The sequence below is a fragment of the Suncus etruscus genome, chromosome 1 (genome assembly GCF_024139225.1).
Source record: "Suncus etruscus isolate mSunEtr1 chromosome 1, mSunEtr1.pri.cur, whole genome shotgun sequence".
Taxonomy (NCBI): Eukaryota; Metazoa; Chordata; class Mammalia; order Eulipotyphla; family Soricidae; genus Suncus; species Suncus etruscus.
The window spans coordinates 137291140-137315280 of record NC_064848.1 but is presented as its reverse complement, the minus strand read 5'-3'; the positions used below and the strand labels follow the sequence as shown (position 1 = coordinate 137315280).

The window sequence follows — 24141 nt, the reverse complement described above, 5'->3', positions numbered from 1 at the left end:
CAAAGGGGCCCAGAGGGCAGGTAGGCCCTCCCTTTGCCTGGAGAGCTAGCTATGCACTGTGTCTCAATGTGCCTGGGATAAGACTCACAGCCACGAAGACCATTCATCACTGGTAATTACCTGCAGAGTCTGGGGTGGGTGTGCAAGGAAGCTGACGTACTTCTAGGCAAGTCTCAGCTGCACTGGACAGGGGGATCCCCAAATCAGCACCAGGCCGGGGGGGGGGTCCCCCTTAGGTCTTTCTCAACTTTGAGGCATAGGACTGTGTCTGAGTATGAATATGTGGGTGTGGGTGTGGGTGTGGGAGAGAGAGAGAGAGAGAGAGAGAGAGAGAGAGGGAGGGAGAGAGAGAGAGGAAGAGAGAGAGAGAGAGGGAGAGGGAGAGAGAGTGTGTAGAAAGCCTGGGTAAGGGCTAAAGCTTGGTAAGGGGTAAAGCCTTGGGGGGCTGATACGTGAGAGTATGTGTATGAGAGTGAGAGAGAGTGAGAGAAAGAGAGAGAGAGAGAGAGAGAGAGAGAGAGAGAGAGAGAGGGAGGGAGGGAGGAAAGAGAGAGGAGAGAGAGTATAGAAAGCCTTGGGGGACTGATACTTGCCATGCAGGGGTTGTAACTCTTGGTGAAGGCTCAGCCCCCCCAACTGCCTCCTCCATTTCCCTGCAGTGGGCGGTTTGGGGGTGTAGGGGAGGGATGTGGGGGTGGCAGCCCTAAGCTGAGCTGTCATCAACAGAAAATCCGAGAGGAAGTATCTTTCTGGGAGGAGTGGCAGCTCCCATGTGCAGGCAGGTGACAAGGAAGGTGGGGCTTGCTCCCTTCCCTGTCCCCCTACACTGCAGGCACAGCTCTAAAGAGGTCTGCCCCTCCAGGAGGGGTCCCCTGGACAGGAGGGCATGGAGAGTCCTGATGCCTCTTGGATCCTGAGAGGTAAAAAGGGAGCCCGAGGACACAGTCTGTGCCCCACACACCCTCTGGCAGGCTCAGGTGATCAGATAAATGGGCGGCCATTGATTTATCCCTATTATCAGGCTGGGCAGTAAGTCAGCGGTGACAGAGGGACAAGAGGGGAGAGGGGGCTGGTTCCCATCATCCAACCACTGGATTCCTTAATCATCCATTTGTTTCCTGGAGCAGCTTCCTGCTAGCCCCTTCTACCCGGCCTCTCCTCGGGCAGCACTGGCTGAGTCCAATGGGCTGTAAATCTCAGCTGGTAACAGCTTTATGCATCTCCTGGGGAAGCTTCCCAAATGGGCTTCCCTGCAGGGCCGTAGGAGGCAGCTCAGCTCCCTGAGGCCCGTGGGTTCCCACAGAAAGGGGTGAATGTGTGTGGGGGTGAGAGTCACCCCATCACCTCTTTCCACACAGCCGCAGGGCCAGTTCTGGACCATCCCAGCTTTGCTCAGGCTCAGAGTTTGTATGTCTCACGGCAGCTTCTCTGAGGGGGACCCCAGGCTGCTACATGGGGGCAGGTTGGTAAAAACTCTGCTTGCTGCAGAGAATGAAGAAGTAGGGGCTGTTCTCTAGACACCTTTTTTTCTTTTTTTTTGCTGTCTTTGGCCCATATCATGGGGTGCTTGGAATGAAACCTGGGCCTCTTGTATGCAAAGCAAAGCAAAGCAGGAACAGCTCAGAGGCAGAGCACCTGATTTTTGGTGGGAGATGGCTCGGGAGGAGCTCAGAGTCATCCCTCCAGTGTGGGTACTCAGGACCTCGGAGCCATCTCCCAGCACAGCAGAGTCAGCCTCTGGACACTCAGCCATTGGAACAGTCCCCTGCACATAGACGTTCAGCCATTGGCACTGTCCCCAGCATGGGTGCACCTCTGCCCTCCAAGCTGCACCCCATGTGTGCACGAACCTTTTCCTTCTTCTGCTTAGCGGCCTCCTCGGCAGACAGCAGGGACTTGTAGTAGGAGCTGCGCTCGGCGGTGAAGTGGACCTTGGAGAGCGCGTGCTCCACCAGCAGCACCGACAGGTTGGCACCGTCCATGTGCAGCCAGCCAATGAAGTTGCCGGCCTTGTCCATGCTCTCTACCTCCACCTCCACCTGTGGATCAGAGAAGGGGTCGTCAGCATGCTGAGGGCCAGGGCCAGGGCTGGAGAGAGTAACACCGAGCTGCTGCCACCTCTGGAAAGGAGGCCAGGTGTGGGTGACCTCTGACCCTTGCTGAGACCTAGACTTCAGTTCTCTTAAGTAGGTTAAATTCTCAGACTGCGGGGCCGGAGAGATAACATGGAGGTAAGGCGTTTGCCTTTCATGCAGAAGGTCATCAGTTCGAATCCCGGCGTCCCATATGGTCCCCCGTGCCTGCCAGGAGCAATTTCTGAGCATGGAGCCAGGGATAACCCCTGAGCACCGCCGGGTGTGACCCAAAAACCAAAAAAAAAAAAATTCTCAGACTGCGGGGCCGGAGATATAGCATAGCGGTGTTTACCCTGCAAGCAGCCGATGCAGGACCTAAGGTGGTTGGTTCGAATCCCGGTGTCCCATATGGTCCCCCGTGCCTGCCAGGAGCTATTTCTGAGCAGATAGCCAGGAGCAACCCCTGAGCACAGCCGGGCATGGCCCCAAAAAAACCAAAACAAACAAAAAAAAATTCTCAGACTGCAGGTCTGAAATGAACTCCAGAACCATTCTTGATCAATGCAATGCAGTCAAAGGCTCTTTTCTGGGGTCAGATAGAAGCTGACTGTGCTGGGGACAACCCACATGGCTTTTTGTATCTGCTGGGGCAGAAGACAGGCCAACCCAGGAGTATGTGCTGATTGAGTTAAGACATCAGGAGAGGCCAGGGCAGGAGAGGAAAGAGGCACAGGAAGCATAACCCCAGGGCAGTTATGGGGTGAACCCAGCAGGTAACTCATGGGTACCATGTCGTGAGGCTGAACCCAAGAACTTGCAGGAATCCCCACAGGGCTCAGTGGCCTTCCTGAACCACTTTCCCTGCGGGGGGGTGGGGTGGGCATGACCCAGGACACAATTGGTTCGGCTCTGCTTCCATAAGGTGGCTCCTTCCTGAGTCTACACATGGATGACCTGTATAAACTAATTTTCTAATTTTTGCCTTCCCCCACCGGCCTTTTTCAGGGGTTACTCTTTTTTTTTTTATTTATTTATTTATTTGTTATTTTGGTTTTTGGGTCATACTCGGCAGTGCTCAGGGGTTACTCCAGGTTCTACACTCAGAAATCGCTCCTGGCAGGCTCGGGGTCCATATGGGATGCTGGAATTCGAACCACTGTCCTGCATGCAATGCAAATGCTTTACCTCCATGCTATCTCTCTAGCCCTGTTCAGGGGTTACTCTTGACTCTGTACCTCAGGAACCACTTTTGGCAATCCTGGAGGACTACATAGGAGGCTGGGTTTTGAATGTGGTCTGCTGTGTGCCAGGCAAAACCCCTACCTGCTGTACTATCACTCAAGTCCCCAGTTCCTTTCCTCTTAAAGGGGCCTCTAACCGCCCTACTGCTGAACATAAAATGGGTATTAATTTAAACAGCTTCAAGCTCGATTAAGCAATAAAATGAATGTCTAAGTACCTGGGAATTCTTGGAAGCCTGGACAGGAGCCAGAGCAGGGGGTGGTGGGCATCAGTGCAGGGCAAAGGATCAGAGGATTCTACTGCGCTCCCTTAATCTGACTTAAGAGAAGTGGGGTGGAGGATGGACAGCACAGAGGTAACCTGGGCAGTGAGACAGAGGCAATGGGGGGAGCAGAGGGGAGAGAAGAGGACCCTGGCTTTCTCTCTCCACCAGAGCCCACTTAATCCTTTCGAATAAGTTCATCAATGCCTGTGTTGGGGTGAAGTGCCGAGGTGTTGTGCAAAGATTAAGAGCACCAGAGGATAGATACTGATTTGATCCATGCTGATGTTACAGGTGAAGTGGGAAAGTTTTCGGGTAGGAGATAGGCTCCATGTTTCCTGTACTGCCTCCGCCTATGACACTCTGGCAGAGCCAGGTGGGAAGTGTGGGCCCTGTTGGCCGACTCTCCCCATGACCCATGGTCCCCCACAAATACTAGCAGCAGGGAGAGCCAGGACATACTCCCCACAGATATTCCGAGTGCTTCTTTCTCTCACCCCACCTGTGGGGCAATGAGGCACAGTGGTGCTCGGGAAGAGACAGGGGTTCAGGGCACAGGCTTTGCACATTGTCCCTAGGATTCAATCCCTAGCCAGGAGTAAGCACTGAACACAGCTAGCATGGCCCCCAAGCCAACCAAAACAATCCCCCAGAATTGCCACATTGTTGGACAGCCAGTCTTCTGACTGAGTACCACATTTGATTGCACAATCAATGTACTATCCTGTTTTACATTAATAACCACAAGGTCCTTCTTTAAAAAAAGTTTCACATCAGCGGTTAGAACGATAGCACAACAGTAGGGTGTTTGCCTTGCATGCGCCAACCAGGGACACACGACGCAACCTGGTTCAATTCCTGGTATCCCATATGGTCCTCCAAGCCTGCCATCGTCAGGAGTGATCCCCAAACAAAAAACAATAACAAAAAAGTTTCACATCATATGGTACCCTTTCAGTAACACTACTGTTGCACAGTGCCTAACAGGAAAAAAGGGGGTGGGGAGAGGTAGGGGTGGGCAGGAGGGAGACTTGGAGATATTGATAGTAGGAAATGCACACTGTTCATGAAGAGATGTATGGCTGAAACTCAATCATGAACCATTTTGTAACTATCTATTTAAAATTAATGAACAAGTAATTAAGATAATGTAATAAAGTAATTAAAACATACTTTAATTAAGTTTGGCATTCTGAGTCATGAAAGATCATGGGTGCACAGAAAGCTGGTCATCTTGGGAAGAGAAGACAGACCAACCCTTTGCCCTGCCGAAGCCACTGCTGCCTCCATCTCCCAGAATCACCATTTCACTCTCTATGATTCCCTTTGGGGAAACCAAACCAACCAAGCTTTCAGGTGTGTGGGTTTTTGGGCTGATCTTATCAGGGCTTCTGAAGCAAGTACAGCCTCCCCACCCTGTATCTTTTTTCAGGTCTGGCAGCTTAGTACACTACACATAAAGGTTGTATTATCAGTAATAGTTCTTTGAATTTCTGAATTTCCTTTGTTTGATGCTGTCATCTCTATAGGAACGCAGACTAAGAGAATGGATAGGTAACAACAATTTAACAGAATGGACAGATAGCAATAAGAGCTTACTAAACCTTTTACCTGTTGTATTAATGACTTTGTTGGCGATACAATAATTTTCACAAATGTGCTTGCTACTGTACTTTTATTTTAGGTTTTTAGGTCACTTCCGGCAATACTCAGGGATCACTCCTGGCTCTGCACTCAAAAATTACTCCTGGAGGTATTCTGGGGACCATATGTGATGCTGGAGATGGAATCCTAATTGACTGTGTGCAAAGCAAATATCTTACCCACTGTGCTATCACTTTAGTCCCTCTTATTTAACTTTAACTTTCTTCTTTTACTTCTCTCCCTTTTTCTTTTTTTTTTCTTTTTGGTTTTTGGGTCACACCTGGCAGTGCTCAGGGGTTACTCCTGGCTCTATGCTCAGAAATCGGCCCTGGCAGGCACGGGGGACCATATGGGATCCCGGGATCCGAACCACCATCCTTCAGCATGAAAGGCAAACACCTTACCTCCATGCTATCTCTCCGGCCCCCTTCTCTCCCTTTTTCTATTTTTTCCCCAAATAACTTTGCTCTCACTTATGTGGAAACAAATATATTATGGTCAATATGTCCACTAATGGATGCATTTTCTTAAAAGAACAAAACAAAAACCAAACGTTTTATTGGGGCTGGAGTGATAGCGCAGAGGTAGGGCATTTGCCTTTTACGCGGCTGATCCAGGACGGACCTCAGTTCAATCCCTGAGTCCCATATGGTCCCCCAAGCCAAGAGTGATTTCTGAGCTCATAGCCAGGAGTAACCCCTGAGCATCACCAGGTGTGGTCCAAAATCAAAACAAAACAAAAAGTTTTACAACAAAATTGCAACACCCTTTTTTTTCTCAATGGGGTGGGAGATCTGGCATACAATTTGTGATAAACTACGTGGTGAAATGCAGTATCTCAGGAAAGAAATGCCAGAGCACTGCGTGGGAACACCCCCAAAACACAGGGCTCCTCAGTTGCCCATGGGGGGCTGTGCAAGTAGCTTTCTGATATCTCTCTGAGCACTGATTGCAAAGGTGAGAGCAGGAACTCCAGAGGTGAATGGGCAGGTGCTTCTTAGTGCTCCCTCCTAACTTTCAACTCCCACTGGGGCCATACCCCACATGCTCACCTCAGGGTGCACATTCAAAACAGACACTAACCTGATTGGTGAACATGCTTCACCCAGCCCGGCCCTCCTACAAGCAATCCTGGCAAGAACTTGAACTTGACAAGTCAGAAAGGCAGCAGGGGGAAGCCAACGCCTGCCTGGGTGCTTCTGCGAATCCATCTCAGCTGCCACTGCCCCTTAGTTTCTGGCCCCCAATTTTATCTTTAGATTTCTTTTCTTTTTTTTTTTTCTTTTGGGTTTTGGGTTGTGGGTCACACCCAGGAGCACTCAGGGGTTACTCCTGACTCTATGCTCAGAAATTGCCCCTGGCAGGCACAGGGGACCATATGGGATGCCGGGATTCGAACCACCGTCCTTCTGCATGAAAGGCAAACGCCTTACCGCCATGCTATCTCTCCGGCTCCAGATTTCTTATATTTTTAAATACAATAAATTCTTAATTAAATCACTGTGAGATAGTTACAAAGTTTTTTTTTTTTATGATTCAGCTTCAGTCATAAAATGTCCAACACCCATCCCTTCACATTACCACCACCGATGTCTGTTTTCTCCTGCCTTCTCCCCTGCCTACCTCTGTGGCAGACATTTTTCTTCTCTCATCCTTTATTTTCCTTTTAGATGCTGTGGTTTGCAATACTGTTACTAATGCTTATGATTTTATATTTTTTCAGCACCTAGTTCTTGTCCAGATCATTTCCAACTACCCTTGTCATAGTGAATCCTTCTGTGCCCTAATTACACTCTCCTGCTATTTGTGACAAGCTTTCTACCATAGACTGATTCTCTTGGCCCTCATCTCATCTTGTGCTCTCCCTTTTCTAATAGCAGCTCTCCATCCCAATTTCTCCACCAAAGGTCTTGGGGATGGGAAGAGAAGGGACTGCAAGTGATAGGGTTAACCCTGGGGCTTATCTTTCGACTTCTGACCTCCCCAGCCAAGCCTGGTGCTGGGTCTGGACACCTTGGCCTAGCTGGGCTCCAGGTTAGTAGGATAATCAATTTTTCTTTGATCTCTAGCTTTGGAAAAGCCAGAGATGGAAAATTGGTTGCTCATAGGGCCAACTGTACGGTTCCCTGTCTACTTAACTTCCTGTTATTCTCCTTTCATGGAAAAACAGAGGTGCAGTGAGCTAGCTGACCACATCTCTGTCAATTCTGTAGCTGGAAGCGCTGACCCGGGAAAAGAGGGGAAGAGGCTCGGCTTCCATTCTCAGCATTCACAACAGTTGCTGTGCTTGACTATGCAGTAGGTGACTTTCTGTCTTAAAACAAGTAATAATCAGCACTGAACTTGTGGCCTATTACTCGCTCAGAGCTCTCCAGGCACTGATGCTCACTAAGGCCCCTGATAGCCTGCTGCACTTGGTAACAACACAGGGGCCAGTGGAAACTGTGAAATCTCATACATAGCTCAAAGAAAGGGAGACCTGAGGCCTGGGTCTCTCCATGCAAGGTGCTTGCTGTAGATATACAACTGGATGAGTTGGGTGGTGCCAACCTCAGCAGAGCTCAATGAGAGCTCTCCCACTGCCTCTACTCCAAGCTTAGTACCCACTGTCCCAATCTTTAAAAGCTCCATGCCTCATATACCTCGACCCCCACCCAGAATGCAGAGAGAGAACCACAAGGCCAGGGGTGGCTGACAGAAAAGCTGTTTGTAACAGTTCTCAAAACCCAGGATAAACAGTTATCTTTCTGGGTAGGAGTCATCAAAGAATGGGTCAGAAAGGGGTCTTGGGAAGACTACACCCCAGGGGAGAGACACTGAACTGGTCCTCGATGGGTTCACTCCTCACAGCAGGACATGTCCTCATGCTCCCAAGCACAATTAATGTGCCACCAATGAAACTGTTCTCACTTATTGACTAAATAAACAAGCAGCACAGGCTTTTGTTAATCTGCATGTCTCCTAATCACTGAGGAAGAACCAGGGCCTTCCCTCCCCAGGGGACAAGAGACATGGAACTTTTGGTTCCCTGGAATGGGGGCAAGAGGGGAGTCAGGGGAGGCCACAATTTCCACTCACTTGGCTCTGGACATCTCTCCTTGCTCCTGTCCCATTGCCCAGGTCTGAGGCTCAGTAACCCCTCAGGCACTTCTCTGCCAGGGGGTGCCATGAGGCGCCATGTTCCATAGGAAGGAAAGACAAAAAAGCCTGTCTGGGCCTCCCCTAAAACCATACCCCATTCTGAGACCACCCATCAAGAGAAAGGAGGGGGCCAGAATGATAGCACAGCAGGTGGGGCATTTGCCTTGCACTCGGCCAATCTGGGAAGGACCTGGGTTCAAACCCTGGCATCCCATACGATCCTCCAAGCCTGCTAGGACGAAGCGATTTCTAAGCACACAGCCGGTTGCTCTGAGCACTGCTGAAACTCTGAGCCTGAATGCTACTGGGTGTGCCCCCCCCAAATAAACAAACAAAAAAAGACAGAGAAAGGAGAGTGAGTGACAGGGACAGAAGGAGGGAGAAGATGAGAGTGTGGGGGAGATAAATGATTTAACTGCTCAGCTCTGAGCAATGTCTTGAGGGTGAGCCAAGGAACCCAACTCTGTCCTGCTCCAAGGAGACAAGCAAAATAAGCTAAGACTAGCTGCCTAGTGGCTGTAAGTCTGGGACCAAACTAACGAACTCAGGGAGTCATTTTTGACTGGGGGTGGGGAGAGAAGTTCATAGGATGTCCCCCCCCCCCAAGAAGGCTGCCTGGACAAGCCAAGGCAAAGAGGTGTGCAAATGAAGACCAAGAGGGGGACACACAGCAGGGGGGACCTGGGGCAAGGAGTGCATGGAGACAGGCTGAGGGAAGAGAAGGTTGGGGAGGAGAGAAACAGAGAGAGAGAAAGAGAGAGAGAGAAACAGAGAGAGAATGTGTGAGAAATTGTAGATGTATATGAGTGAATATGAGATTGAGGAATGAGAGGGCATAACTGCATGTACGTGTGTGTGTGTGTGTGTGTGTGTGTGTGTGTGTGTTTGTTTGTTTGTGAGGGAGTGTGTGTGATTGAGAGAGAATGTGTGTGAATATGTGTAGATACCGACCACAAGGCAAAGCAGGCATGCTGTGGGCTGCCTGTGGGGTGCTGTGATCGATCAGGAGTCCCATCTCCACCACAGGCAGTAGCCTCCATCACATGCTGTCTGGCCTAGTCTTACCATAAACGCCCTCACAGACCAACCGCAAGCCCGGAAGTGGAACAAGACAGGGAGAAAGCAAAGAAAGCGCCCTGGAGGATTCCTACAAGACTGGCCAGTGTCTTCCTGCGAGCACTCTGGCCCAGTTCCTCAGGGCTGCTTGGCTCCCAGGAGAAGTGCTGGGCTGGGATGAAGTGTGAAGTTTGTCCACAGAGGTGCCCGAGAAACTGTAGGACAGGGCAAATATGAGAAATGCAGAGGAGTCCAAGGACCTTCCCAACACCTCATCCAAAGTTATCTGCAAGAACCTGACTGTTGGCTGATCTTTCCATGTCCCTGCTGGGCTTAGAGCTAGGGGTGCTCCAGAAAAGTGAAGTTAAAGAGACACATTACTCCACTGTAGCAGCAGCAGCTCACATGGTGGTCCACTCCTGTTCCCTCCCTCTAAGGCAGGTCTCTGGGGGCTGTGTTATCACTCTCCTTTTGGGGAGCAGGGAGGGACTCCTGGAGTTCCACAGTTCCCACACCCTCAGAGGCACAGAAGCTAGTAAACCTCCCTCTCACATCTGTGCATGGGTCCATGGTGAGAGGTTCAAGCAGTGCCTGGAAAGCATGGGATGGGAGGCTCTTGGTCTTGCTTGGAATCATGGGAAGTGTGAAGCTGCTGACTGCAGGCCTTTGCCTCTGCCCTGTTGCCCCAAACTGACACAATCTATTTCACAGACAATGAGGAGACTACTGCTCATCCTGTCTGCCCTGGGGTTCATGCAGGATGTGTGATCCTGAGTGGGGGTCTCACTTGGCCTCACTTTATGAATAGGGCACCCTAGCTAAGCTTTGGTAGGCTGCAGAATTCCTCCTGGATGTGCCCCACACTCCCAGAGACCACATCCTCCTCTGGCTCCTTGGTTGGGTGAAGACTATCTCAGGTACCCACCAAGAGCATCTCCCAGCCTAGAGGGGAGCCTGGGAGTCCATGTGCCCACCATCCCCCAATGTCCTGGGACCACACGGGAGCCAGACTAGGGTTGTCCTCTCTGGCTGGGAAAAATAAGGTGCAAGAGAGTAACTGCATGAGTTACTCTGCAGTATCACAGACTGCCCATATCTGGCAGTCATCTGGCCAACAGAGCCCCAGATCCACTTTGCATCTCCCCAACTCTGGGACTTTATTCTCTGTGGTTTTCCACAGACCTGTGATTGGGTTTTTTTTTTTTTTTAAAGTATGGGTAGGACCAGAGCAGTAGTACAGTGAGTAGGGTGTTTGCCATCCTCATACACAGCCAACCTAGGTTTGATCCCTGGCACCCCATATGGTCCCAAGTTCTGCCAGATATGATCCCTGAGCTAAGATAAGCCCTGAGAACCACTGGGTGTGGTTTCCAAAAGAAAAACAAACCACCCCCCAAAGAACATGTATAGGGCCAGGGAGCATGGTTCAGAGGGAGAGCACAGGCCTTGCATGTACATGTGAGGAGGCATTGATTCCATGTCCCAATGCCCACCCTCTACCATTGAAGGCATCAGCACTGACTCCTAAGGTGACTTCTACCCCTTCCAGAGGAAAAGAAAATCACTTGGGGGCAAGAGAGATAGTACAGTGGTAGGGTGTTTGCCTTGAACACCACTGAACCAGGATGAACCTGGATTTGACTCCCAGCTTCCCATATGATACCCCAAGCCTGCCAGGAGCGATTTCTGAGCGTGGAGCCAGGAGTAACTCCTGAATGCTGCCAAGGTTATCAAAAACCAAAAACCAAAACCAAAAAAACAAAAACAAACAAACAAACAAAAAACAAACACTTGGGTGGGTGGGTAGGTGTAGGTGGAGAAGATAGTTCAAAGGGTTGCAGCAGAGACTGTGTGTAAGGGATCTGGGTTTGATCCTGAGTACCACAGAGTCCTCCTGGATACTGCTGGGAGGGTCCTCCAAAAAAACAAAACAAAACAAAACAAAAACAAACAAACAAAAAAAACAAAAACCAAAACAAAAAAACAATTTCCTGGTTCTTATATCACAGCCTCTTCCTCTTGCTTCTACATCCTGGCTCCTCCACATATTTGCCTACAAATATTTTGCCCACCCTAGAGACCTTCTTCTTTTGCCTCCCACCATGCCCACCACCCTAAAGAGGATTCTTTACTCACAACTGTTTCTGTCTCTAGCCCAGGCAGCGGGTCACACATGCTGGCACCCAATACTGAGCTTCTCAGGGCACCATGAGGAGACTACAAGTGAAAATTGGTACCAGGGGTGCATTACAGCATGAGAGGAGGGGGCTGGTCCATAGGACAGAAGGTCCACGGTTGAAAAAAGTTTGAGAAATGCTGCTCGAATAAAACACCCACCCCACCAAGTACAAAGGCCACGAGAGACCTCTTGGCAAGTGTATGTACATCTCAGATTTCATCTCCACTGCCCTTTCAGTTGACCTGATAAAGCTAAGCAAACCCTCCTCTATTTGAAAACTTCCTTTCAACAGACCTTGGTGACTTCCCACTTTGGCTGGAATCATTCCTTACAGCCTGGTTTGTACCAAGAGCGATTCGTGGGTTAGTGTATTTGCTCCCTGCACACTCCTACCCTGCCATGCATCAATATTCTAGCCCCTTAGACTTCACTTGAACCAACAACCTTGCTTAACTTAAGTGATGCTTTCCCCCAGTGCACTTTATTTATAACATGTTTTTTCTTTCTTTATTGTCTTGGCTTTTCCGGCCAACTCAATGGCACTTAACAGCTCCTCCTGCCTCAGTGCTTAGGGTCCACAGTGTTGGGATTATGCTGGGTTTGATGACGCAAAATTTGTTCTCCAGTCCTTTAAACCACCCTCACGCCTGTTTCCACCTTTTGCCCTCACAGTGAACTATCCAGCACAATCTGTGACTACAGATAGGAGAGAGGACTTTTGGCCCTCTTGAGAGGGATCCCTCCACCACCGATTGCCACAGAAAAGTCAATCTTGGGCCAGAGTAATAGTACAGCAGGTAGGATACTTGCCTTGCATGGGACCAACTTGGATTTAATCTCTGGCATCCAATATGGTCCCCTGAGTACTACCAGGAGAAATTCCTGAGTGCAGAGCCAGGAGTAACTCTTGAGAATAGCCAGGTGTCCCCCCCCCCCCACACACACACTAAAGGGTCAGTCTTTGAGGAGAATCAGTGGCCTGTTCTCTGGTGAGAGGGTAGCTGTATGGGTCTGTGCAGCTGGGGACTCAGAGAGCAGAAGGCGACTTTGTACCTGACTCTGCCAGTACCAAATAGTAGCAGTGTGAGGCTGGTTCCGCCATCTGATGGGCATGAGCTGCCCTCAGACCCTCTTTCTCTGACCTGGTCCTCCAGCAGGAGAGGACCACTGGGGGAAGAGCTTTGGGCACAGGACTTAACCCAGGAACCTTGGGCAGCTGTGCTGCTGGGCAGGAGACCTCTTCCTTAAGCTACCAGCTGCACTGAGCTAGAAGGAAATATTGGAGGAGGTGACTGGCACCTGCCATATGTGCCTGCTGTAAGTGCCTACAGTACGCAACTAACACAAGCACCTTCTGTAAGCACTGCTATATACACCTGCTTTATGCATGTGCTGAGGGGGCCCAGATCCAGGAAAAGCCAGCTCTACCTCTGACACTGACCTGTTCTTAGAACCAGGACAAGGCCCTGAACACCCAGAGGCAGTCAGGAGGGCCCTGGGCTAGGAACAGGGACAGACTGCCACTTCTGGAGGGCCAGGAGAACAGGGTATCTTAGTGGGTCTATAAGAGGCAAACCCTATCTGCATCATCTAGATGTACAGCTCCAAGATATGGTCACTAGCTGAAATGATAAAGTACCGGTCACAGGAGGCAGGCTGGCTTCTGTCCTGACTACTGCACCAGGCTCAGCTCATAAGGCATCATGTCCCTCTGGCACCCCATCCTCAACTTCATGCTGCTTTCATAGCTCAAGCAGGAAGCTGGGCCTTGTTCTTAATGTGCCACCGACACTAGGTCACAGACTAGCAATCGCTCTTTGGGTCTATGCCCTTTTTGCAGACTGCCCGGGGCATGTTCCCAGGGTCCATTTTAAAAGTGATTCATAGTAGGATTACAAGGAAATTCAAACAGGGGTGATGACTCTAAAGAGCGCTCAGTGCAGACCCCTATGTGCCAGAGGCTGAAGTTCAGCCTCTGGGCACTGAGCTGGGAGTACTGCCAGGCAAGGCACGGTCCCTCCAACTGAAAACAAGGGACAAAGAAAGTCCCAACAGCGGTGAAGGGCTGAGACTGCACATTCTCAGGGTGCAGGGAATGATGCTTGCCTGGAATGACCGCAGGGAGCTTCTCAGCATGCAGAGTCAGACTTGCTGTCTGGGCAGGGGCAGTCAGCTTGGGTACAGGGGTTGACGCAGGGCTCCTGCCCAACTGACATGTTCGTCTGCTTCCTTTCTGCTTTATGAGACCAAGGATAGAGCTCTGGAACCCTGGATCTCATGCAGCCAAGTGCTGTGCCTGGCTGGGAAGTACTAGTAACTAGGAAAGTGCTGGTACTCCCATGCCCTCTGTCTCCCTAAACACCCTTGGCAGGGCTAATATTTGCACCCAGAGACTGCTAGGATGCTCTCTGTAGCTCTGTGCCACCTCTCACTCCTCCTGGCTGCTGCCTAAACCTGGAGGGCCCATACCAGCAACACCAGGCAGAATCTGACATGGATGCTCAGATCTCTCTCCACTTCTCTGTACAAGGCCACCCAACTATGCCCCCAAGTCTTTCTCTACTTTCCCCTGACTTCTTGCACCAAGTTCTTCTGGTAGTCTTCCCAGCCCTGGAGTATCAGAAGAGGTGAGAAGGGGGGATGCTATGAGAGAAAGGACAGAGTGAAGGGCAGGTCAGCAGCCTGCAGTGGCGAGATGTGTCTATCCTCTCGACAGGGCCCAGGGTACCATCCATCACAATTAGATCTCTTGCTTCCTTTCAATAACATGCCCTCAATACGATCGGCTTAATGAGGTCCCTGGAGTGCACAGGGAACCCCAGGTGGAATGGCCACTTCATGGACAGTAAGAAGCTATCCTGGGTTTGCCTCCCTCAGTGTGAATAGAGTGAGCTTCTTCACCCTGCTCTCCCACCCCCAGATCTAGCTACGCTGAGCGGAACCCTCCCTTTCCACATGAGGAACACCCTCCATGGCCAGCGAGCACTGGTGTGGGGACACAGAGTTTGTCACAATTAAGCCTTTACAAGCTGATCCCTCTAACCCTGGAGGGAGCATTGTGAGCCTGACCCCTGCCTGAGCCTCGTTGCTGTTCTGGGCACCTCTGATCACTCTCTGCCTGCCCTTCCTGCCACAGAGTCTGCCCTCAAAAAACAGCCAGGCCAAGCGGCCACCAACCTGCTTCTCAGTGTAAATATCATCTTGGTTAGTTGATTTTTTCTAATGCCGTTCCACGCGTTCTCAATTACCTGCCGCTCCTGTGCTGAGCAGAGCAGACAGGCAGGCGGCGGAGAGGGAGGAAAGGCATGATGATCCTGTCTGGACAGGTACACACAGGATCACAGAGGGGGAGAACAGTAAGAGGGGCTAAGGGGAATCTTAAAATGTTCCATCCTGGGGCCAGAGAAATGGTGCAAGTGGTAGGGTGTTTCCCTTGCTATGCGCTAACGTAGTATGGACTGTGGTTTGATCCCCTGGTGTCCCATATGGTCCCCCAAGCCAGGAGCGATTTCTGAGCACATAGCCAGGAGTAACCCCTGAGAATCACCGGTTGTGGCCCAAAAACAAAAACAAAACAAAACAAAACAAAACAAAAAAGTTCCATCCTCTTGAGAGATAATATAGTGGTCAGGGAGTCTGGCTGAAATGCAGTTGACTCAGGTTTGATTCCCAGTATCCTATATCATTGTCCCAAGCCCTGCTGGGAGTGATTCCTGAGTACAGAGCCAAGAGTAACACCTGAGAACTGCTGGGTGTGTCCCAACCCCCAGGTCCCCAATAATGCCCTTTCTTCTGAAGGAGAAAGTGCTCGCACCATCTGTTCCCTATCTCATTTCCACGCACAAATTCAATGGGCCTCCCATGGCACTTGCTTGCTCCCAGAAGGCACAGAGACAATGCACCTCTGACAGATGTCTTCTCACTAGCCGGATCAGGAAGGTGGAGGCCCCTCCTTTCCAGATGGTGCTGCCCCAGGCCATTCATCCTCCAGGAAGCTGACTGTAACATACATCCACTCCCTGACAAAGAGCTACACATTGGTGTTTGTGGCTAGAGTCAAGCTCTAACAGAGCTCAGGACAGGAGCAAGGGTGGTTTGGGGTGTCTGCATGAGAAAGACTGTGCTAGTGATAGGAATGCTAGGAATGGGGTGTCCGGGTGGGCTGAAAGAGAGCTGCTGAAAATAATCAGAATGCTTTTACACAGGGAAGACAAATGTGGAAGGCACTGAACTGTATAGAAATAATAAAGGCTAAGCATGGGGACCCCTCAGTCCCCATATAAGCTAGACAAAGAATGGTCCTTTGGCACCACTATGGAGAAAAGCAGAGTATTAAGTCCTGCAGCAGCTCTACAGGCAGAAAAAGTGTTTGTCTTCAAAGGGCTTAAACTGGGCTTGAGGGGACCTGTGGACCACTGGGCAGCAGCAATGCCCAGCCTGCAAGTCTCTGGTCAGTGAGGATGTGAGTTCAGTCCCTTGCACTGTCAACTGCTCCCCACACATAACACATACCATGCCCAAGTGCTATCCCAGTGGCCCTGATATCTGAAGCCCCACTGCTATGACCAAATCTGTAAACCAAGACTGATCCCATCACATACAAACAACTCCTCAAAGGTAGTAAGTATAATAGTACAGTTGGCAAGATATTTGCCTTGCACACAGCCAATGTGGGTTCAATCCTTAGCAACACATCTGGTCCCTGAGCACCACTATGAGTAATATCTGAGCACAAAGCCAGGAGGTAGCCCTCAACACCACCAGGTATGGTCCCCAAACAAAGTAAAGAGCCCCAGAATCAAACACATCCCCCCTGTCTAGCAAGCCTGGTCACCAATAGGCATTGTGATAGCAGCAAGAAAACCCCCTTTACTGAAAACAAACCAGGCCAAAGAGACAGCATGTGCCTGCTAAGTGTGGGCACAGTGAGTCTTGGAGGGGTCTAGAAAGCCAGCTGAGTGGCCCTAAATACAAGACTCAAGAGCACAATTTCAGGACAGAGGATTACAGGACATGGAGGTGTACATTGCTGCAAACAAGTGGTGATGAAAAACCAGAGGCATTGTGGGCTGGGAGAGACTTGAGAGGGCCTAAGCTTGCAGGCCAGGGTGGTGGGACAAGTTGTTACAGACCTCGAGTAGGTTAATGGGCCTGGATTCAGGAGGATTTTAGGCAGGAAGAAAAAGGACCCAGGGGAGACATAGAGATGAGACTCAACAACAGGGACCAGGCAGGCCAGCCCTGGTCAGGCTCAATGCATGGATAAGAGACAGGGCAAGGTGTCTGGAGGCCTGCTCGACCACTGTGAAATAGTGGGTTGTGTGTTCCACAATCCCCAGAGGGAGAGGGGTCCCCAGGACACAAGTCCTGTTAGGACAAGAGACACAGGCCTGGCAGCAATTCCGATGCAGGAAATAATCCACACACAGTTGGGAAGAAATAGCAGGCCAGAAACTCACACCTCAAGCTGTTCACCCACAATCCAGTCACTCCACCAGTGGAACTATAAGCTAAAATGGCAGAGTCTCCTGTAGGCCTCCAAAGCAGTCTTTATTGGGAAAAACCAAACCCAACCTCAAGGGGAGGGAATAACCAGATAAGGAGACAATGGGGAAATGTCTTTTCAATATGTAAACCAAAGAAACCAATGGAGAGACATCTAATTAGAAAGCAATATGAGGCCCAATCCAAAGGCCTCTTCCAACACACCATAACCAGTTTGCACTACAGTTCCTCCTGCCTTGGGAGTTGGGGGGTAGAGGGTTTGCCTCATAAACTGGAGGCACATACCCAGGTTTTAATTCAGCCCCCACCATTCAGAAATTCTAGGTGACATCTCCTCACCCACCACTGCACCTCCCCAGTCTATGCAGCAGTTTTGGCAAACTGGAACCTGGGAGTAATAAAGCAGAATTGTCTCTCACAACAAAACTCTGGGTTTCAATGAGCTGATAGGAACCTAGCACTCTGAACAACAGCTGGTATCAGTAAGTGGCTCTTTGTGCTGGGTTCAGCACACAGTGACTATATATGCAGTCTAGCTATTTCTAAGCCATATCTGGCAGTGTGATCCCAGAGGCACTCAGAAGACCAGGCTCTGTTGAGCAGCAAACCTGAGCTTCCTGAATGTACTGTGCATATAACAAGCACCCTGGACTTTCTCCCCAAGCCTAGAAACAGATTTTGAGTGTGCCCATATCACACGAAGGCCAAATCTGGCTCTCAACAGGCCTTTGCACAACATGCACTCCAGCTTCTTAGTTTCTTTTCTTTTGTTTTCTTTTGGGGAGACAACCAGCAACGCCCAGGGATAATTCCTGGCTTTGCATTCAAGATGCTTGGGATAGAACCCAGGTGAGCCATGTGCAAGTAAAGTGCTCTATGAGCTGTACTAATACTGTGGTCTGTTTAGTTCTTGCCTGGGCACAGCGTGAATCCCAGAAGCCGCAGATCCACCACTGATGTTTATGGAGAAGGAGGGTCTAAATAGAAAGGCTCGAGTGCTGTCCCAGATGCCAAGCTAGGCCACTAGGTCCTGGCAAATGCTGCCTGAACACTGATTGACTCCAAATCTGCAGAGCTTCCATTCCTGTGTAGTTTCATCTCAGTTCCTGCCCATCCCTCTTCCACTACAGGCACAGGTTACTCTATCTGGTCCAGACCCAGCTAGGTGCTCCCTAAACAGACATGTCACCATCATGGCTGTGTTTTCTCGCACCCACCTCCCTTCTTCCGAATGCCAGCTCAAGATTAGACAAGACAAATAATACCCTTAACTATGCCACTCAGATGGAGCTGAAGTCATGGGTGTATGTACTCCAGAGCTTGCTGCCCTGAGTTTCTTCCTTCCTTCTGGCTTCCTTGTAAGGATAGAAAGACATATGTGGTAAGGCTCCACAGACAACTTGGATGCTTAGAAGAGACCCCTCATATGAAGATGCTTGAGCCAGAGAAGGGAGGATCCCTGTTGTCTAGAAGGTACAGCTGTGCTTTAGGATTCTCTACCTCAAGAAGTAAACTTAGATCATCATCAAGACAAGGGTGGGAGTGCAGACTTCAGCATCACAGAGAGGTTGTGGGGCTCCTGGACACTGCCCCATTTGCCCATGGTATGCTCCTTGCACTGCAATTATGTGCAACAACAACAACAACAACATGAGGGAGGAAAGGGGCATTAAAAATAACAGGAGCCTGAATGATAGGACAGTGGGTAGGGTGCTTGCCTTGCTTGTAGCTGACTGGGGTTCAATCCCTAGCATCCTATATGGTCCCCAAGTCCAGAGCCAGGAGTAACCCCTGAGCACTGCTGGGTATGGCCCTGAACAAAAATAAACCATCATCATCATCAACAACAACAAAAAATAATAAAACCAATGGTAAAAAAGAAATTGGCATCTGAATGCATCAGATAAGCATTTAACTGCTGTTTTAGAATCTCTCCTAAACTCATGGCCTCCTGCTCCCCTTGGCTAATTAATGGCCACTCAAACTTGGCCCCGGCAGCACCTCACTCTAGGAAGCCTGCTCTGAATTCCCAAATGTGCTCTGGGAGGATGCTGTGTGTCCCACAGCATGTATCACTTGGTATTCTGGTTGTGGGGTGTCCTGGATGGAGGGAGCCAAGTGGGGAGGACAGAGTTCACAGCTGATGAGACTCTGTGGTCCAATTCTTAGCATGGCGCCGGGCTTGCAGTACAAGGTCAAAACATGTTTGTTAAATGAACTGAATGAAAAGAAAATCCAGACGCCAGTCATGAACACTTATCTATCGATTGGTCTTCGCTTTCAGGAATGTTTGATTCAAAGAACATAAGAGGAAGGTAATCTCTGAGAAACAAGGCCCCCTCCTTTCCCTTATATGATGGATCAAAACACAGTTCTGGAAGACAGGACTTTGGGAGAGGCCTGCTAGGAGTCTTGGCCACATTAGGGCTGTATTGGGGCAGGTGCTGGATCAGAAACAGTCTCAGAGGAAGACCCTGCATTTCTTTTTTTTTTGTTTGTTTTTGTTTTTGTTTTTGGGTCACACCCGGCAATGCTCAGGGGTTATTCCTGGCTCTACACTCAGAAATCATCCACGGCAGGCTCGGGGGACCATATGGGATGCCAGGATTTGAACCAGCGACCTTCTGCATGTAAGGCAAACGCCTTACTGCTGTGTTATCTCTTCGGCCCCGACCCTGCATTTTCTAATGGAAAACACATTTTCTAATGGAAAGTTTGAGTATCTGCTTAATTTAGGGGAGAGGGCAGGGACTGGACATGTGAGCACCAGGGGGCTATGCTGGCTTAGTCACTGAAAGGCTTATCTAGTGTGCATGAGGCTTTGAGTTCAAATCTGGGGATCAGTGTGTGCACTGAGCATGATGCCAGCACTTCTGATACCCGTGGTCCTCAATGCCATGAGCAATTTGCAGTTACACTGCAGTTAGATGCGTTAGAGCCCCACCATTAATGGTTGTAGACCTCTGGTAAGAAAGATGTGCCCCCACTGAGCCTGGTTGAGTTAAGGTGTCTGTGCCAGCCCCGGTCACCACAGCATCAGCAGCAATAGGCAGAGGTAGGAGTGGGAGTACTCAAACATTCTAGCACCTATTGGAATTCATACCCTGTTAATCTCAGTCATGCAATGCAAGCCTCATACTTATTCTGGGAAAGGGCAACTTCTGATCTCAGTTCATCTTACCAAAGGGGTGTGTGTATGAGTTTTAAGAAGCTTCCCATGGTAGTGTGGTAAATTGCAGAAAAACTGGATTTAGCCAGTCCTGCTTAAAGACAGAGATAGCCTCAGGGCACTAACCAGTGGCAGAGTGGCCCTCTTGATATCTAGGAGACTCCCACTCACACCTTCCCAGTACACGGGTTGAACATAGGGGTGCAAGTGAGCAGAGAAAGGCTGAGAAAAGCAGGTGAGTAGGTGAACAGAGAAAAGCAAAGAGGCAGTCAACTTCTGGCTGGCCCTGGGCCGGGGTGAAGGGAAAAGGTTTTTGGTGTGGCCTCGAGTCCCTTTCAACCACACATGCTAGGATTTCTCTGGGATCCCACGTTGGGAGAGTCAGGATCTGAACCCAGGACCCCTTAGTTATAGTGTTGGTGTTTCTGCTGAAAATGCCTCTCCCCAGCCTCCTGGAACTCAGTATTACCCATAAAGCTTAAGAGAGCCACCAGCTGTCACTTTGTGCTCCTGGGCTGGCCCCAGCAGGGACGAAGAAGGAAGAACCCAGCAAGCTACCACCAATTTTGTCCCACCCCTAGTGGAGTTGAACTCTCCTGAAACAGGGGCTTCTTGGTCAAGTGAGTTGGGGACTTAAGTCCTGTTGGCATGTCCTACTCAACCACCTAAACTAGCTGCGCAACTTCAATCTGCCTTCTGGATCCATGGCCCAAAGAGGTCCTTCCTGCCTCCCCACTGGAAACCAAGTTTATAATGGAAAGTGCAGTGCATCTATTTGCTATGGAGAGGAGGACACGTAAACCTCAGGCCCAACCCACAGGTGGTGCATGCATGCATGCATCCATCCAGCTAATCACCACAACCACAAGGCAGTTACGCGCCCCCACCCCAAGAAAGGGGTGAAGTGCACCTTGGCTCATATGCCCGTGGGAGCTAGCATGACTTTTCTGTTCCCAAGTGAGCAGACACTCATCAGCACATTGGTTTCTCCCATGGAAATCAGCTTCGAATTACAAAGTGTGGCTCAGCAGCAAGAGTTTTAAATTAAGCATTCTCGGGCGTGTGTGCGTGCGGGAAATTATGGTGGGTCTTAAGGCAGAAAGGCAAGATTTAGTGGTGAGCGCGCGCGCGAGTGTGTGTGTGTGTGTGTGTGTGTGTGTGTGTTGGTGGGTGAGAGAAGGGGAAGCTGAGGCTCATCAGTAAGTCTGGATAGAGCTGGTGATGGAGGTGCCTGGGAGAGCGAGTGAGTGAGCAGAGGCAGCCCAGAAGGAATTTAAAAGCTCTCTGGTCAAAGGGCCAGTCGCAGTGCCTGACAACAGAAAAATGAATGGAGGTTTTGAACTGTGGCTAATGCCATCTTCCGTGCAGGGCATAAATATCTGCTGTGTGGAACAAGGTGTGATTTGGGTGCAGATCCCCATCCACCTCTTCCAGAGCCTTCTGCAGTTTCCAGCCTCTCACCCCACAAAGGCTCAACTACAGGCTGGATGGGTTCACTGCCTCCTCTCCTCCAGTGGTGGTGGTGAGACTTGAGGAACAGGGATATTCCTGTACAAGTTGCTGCAGCCACAACTGACTGCGGGTGGGGGAAGGACCTCACTCAGCCTTAGGGAGAAGATCCAGGAGAACCCAGCCATCCCCTTCTCATGGGGTATTTTCAACACAGCAGGTTCAATAGCTATACCCCTCAGGCTGGGTGGGGGAGCCCAGCTTGTGAAGTAGGCAGAATGAGGGGAGCAAAGGCCAAGTCGGGGCTGCTTTCTCATAGGCAGACTTCAGAGGAGCAGGACCAGAGACTATGAAGCCAGAGGCCCCCTAGGGCCAAAGCAGGAGGAACCGACCTGAAGTCCTCCCCAGATACTGTGCCTGTCCCAAGCCAGAACGATAGCAATGCTGTAGGGTCTTTGCCTTGCATGTGACTGACCTGGAACAGACCAGGTTCAATTCCTGGCATCCCATATTGTCCCCCAGAGCCTGCCAAGAGCAATTTCTGAGTGTAGAGTGATGAGTAACCTCTGAGCACTACTGGGTGTGGCCCCCAAACCAAAAATTAAAAAAAAAAAAGCCAGATTTTGTTCTCCATGACTGCAGCCCTCAATCTTTGATCCCAAAGGAAACCTTGTCTCAGAGACTGGCCTCACCCATGCCCCTCCATCTCCCCCCACGTTTTGGGGCTACCCTTGGCAAGTGCCTGGGGACTATGTGATACTAGGAACTAGATTTGAGGCTCCACCCTTTTAAGACATATACATACCCCTCCTCAGCCCCTCACTTCTGTCATGTGAACAATCCTGAATTCCATATGCTGCCTTCTATTGGGGAACTGGCCACCTCTACCAGCCCCACTGGACACCCTGGATTGCGCAGCAGCCCTCCAAAGCAGGGCAGGTGAGTACGCAGGGATCTATGTGGCCCGGGCTTTGACGAAGTTCTTCACTCAAGGGCTCGAGTGCGGGGTTGGAGTGGCTGAGGTTAGAGAGGGTCTTGAAGTTTCAGGTGGAGGCTTGTAATGGGATAAAAGAGGCTTTCGGGAAAGGAAGGCGCAGCCACTCGCTGGCTCTCCGCCAAGACACAGGGTGACAAGAGCTGCTTGCGGCCCCAAATGGTTTACAAACACGGAAGCTCTGCCAAAACTTGTCCTTGTCAATTTGAAAGCCTGGAAACCCCATAATTGCCTCTCTAATGAGACCTTCTAAAAAGCCCCCCCAATCTCGCCCCCCACCCCATCATTGTCCACAGAACATTTCTTTATTCTAGGCACACCCTACTCAAAACACATTTTCAGAATTTTTAATTACACTCAGTTTTGATTTGTGTCCTTCTATCCCAATCAATCTGAGATAACGACATGTCAGTTCTGCACTCTCCACGTGTTAGACCTGCTCTGATTGTACAGTAGCTCTTGGGTCTACACTGGGTGCTCCCAATGGGGGAGGAACTGACCCCCTATCTCTTCTCCTTGTTTGGCTGCTGTCGAATCCTCTACTCCTGGGGGCTCAAGGGGGAAAAGGACATGCCAGGGTGGGGTTCTCCACACAGCCTACTGAGTTGGCCTTTGGACAAGGAGATGCATTTGGTGTGATTTCTCCTGACGGACGTGCTGTGTTCAGCAAACAGCCCGGCATGCAGCTGTCACTCTGACAGGCATCGATCAGGCTGCAGCGTGAGCCTGCACATCAAGGGCCTGTTGGAGACGAAGACAGCTCCAGTTCTGCCGGGGCTGGGGTTGGGGCAGGGGCACCACCCGCTTGGCAGATGCTGCTCAGACTGCCAAAGAGGAAAAGGAGATGGAGGTGGCACATCTCTACCCCTCCAAAGCCCACTGTAGGGAGGAAAAGTTGTTGGTAAGGGAGGAGAGACACCCAGGGGACAAGGGCTGGAAGCAGTATGGGTGCTGTGGCTGGGAAATAAGCCAAGAGGGGGTGGCAGCTAAGCTTGTGTCCTACCACAGCTCTCCAGGGCACAAGAGATTACAGGGCACCCTGGGAACCAAAGGCCATCCTGGCTTCCCTCCCATGGTTAATGTCTTGCTCACCCTCTCCCATCATTGCTGTCTGTGAGAATCACCACACTTCCTCTGAAAGACTGGAAACATCCTTGGTTAGATTCCCCATCTGCACCCCAGTTATCTCCTCATAAAGCCAATACAAATGTGATCTAGAGCAGTGTTCCTTGACCTTTTCCCAATCAATGCCTCCTTCCCACACCACCTCCCCTCTCCCACCCTACTGGTTGCTCTCCACTCTTGTCCCTTGGAACAGTCTGGAGCCCACACCCACATGGTCCAAGCTCAGATACTGACCCAGACTAGTGCTTTTCAACTTTTTTGCACACCTTTGGCCAGGGCGCAGGTGTGAGGAGGCTAAGG

At 50.4% G+C, this 24141-nt stretch overlaps 1 protein-coding gene across 1 annotated transcript in view; it reads right to left on the bottom strand.

Annotated features, from left to right (window-relative positions):
* SND1 (staphylococcal nuclease and tudor domain containing 1) overlaps positions 1 to 24141 on the bottom strand; it is a 531547-nt gene that overhangs the window by 11016 nt on the left and 496390 nt on the right. The window contains exon 17 of the mRNA XM_049774313.1: positions 1851 to 2039. Coding sequence (XP_049630270.1) covers positions 1851 to 2039 — 189 coding nt within the window. The remainder of the gene's footprint in view (positions 1 to 1850; positions 2040 to 24141) is intronic.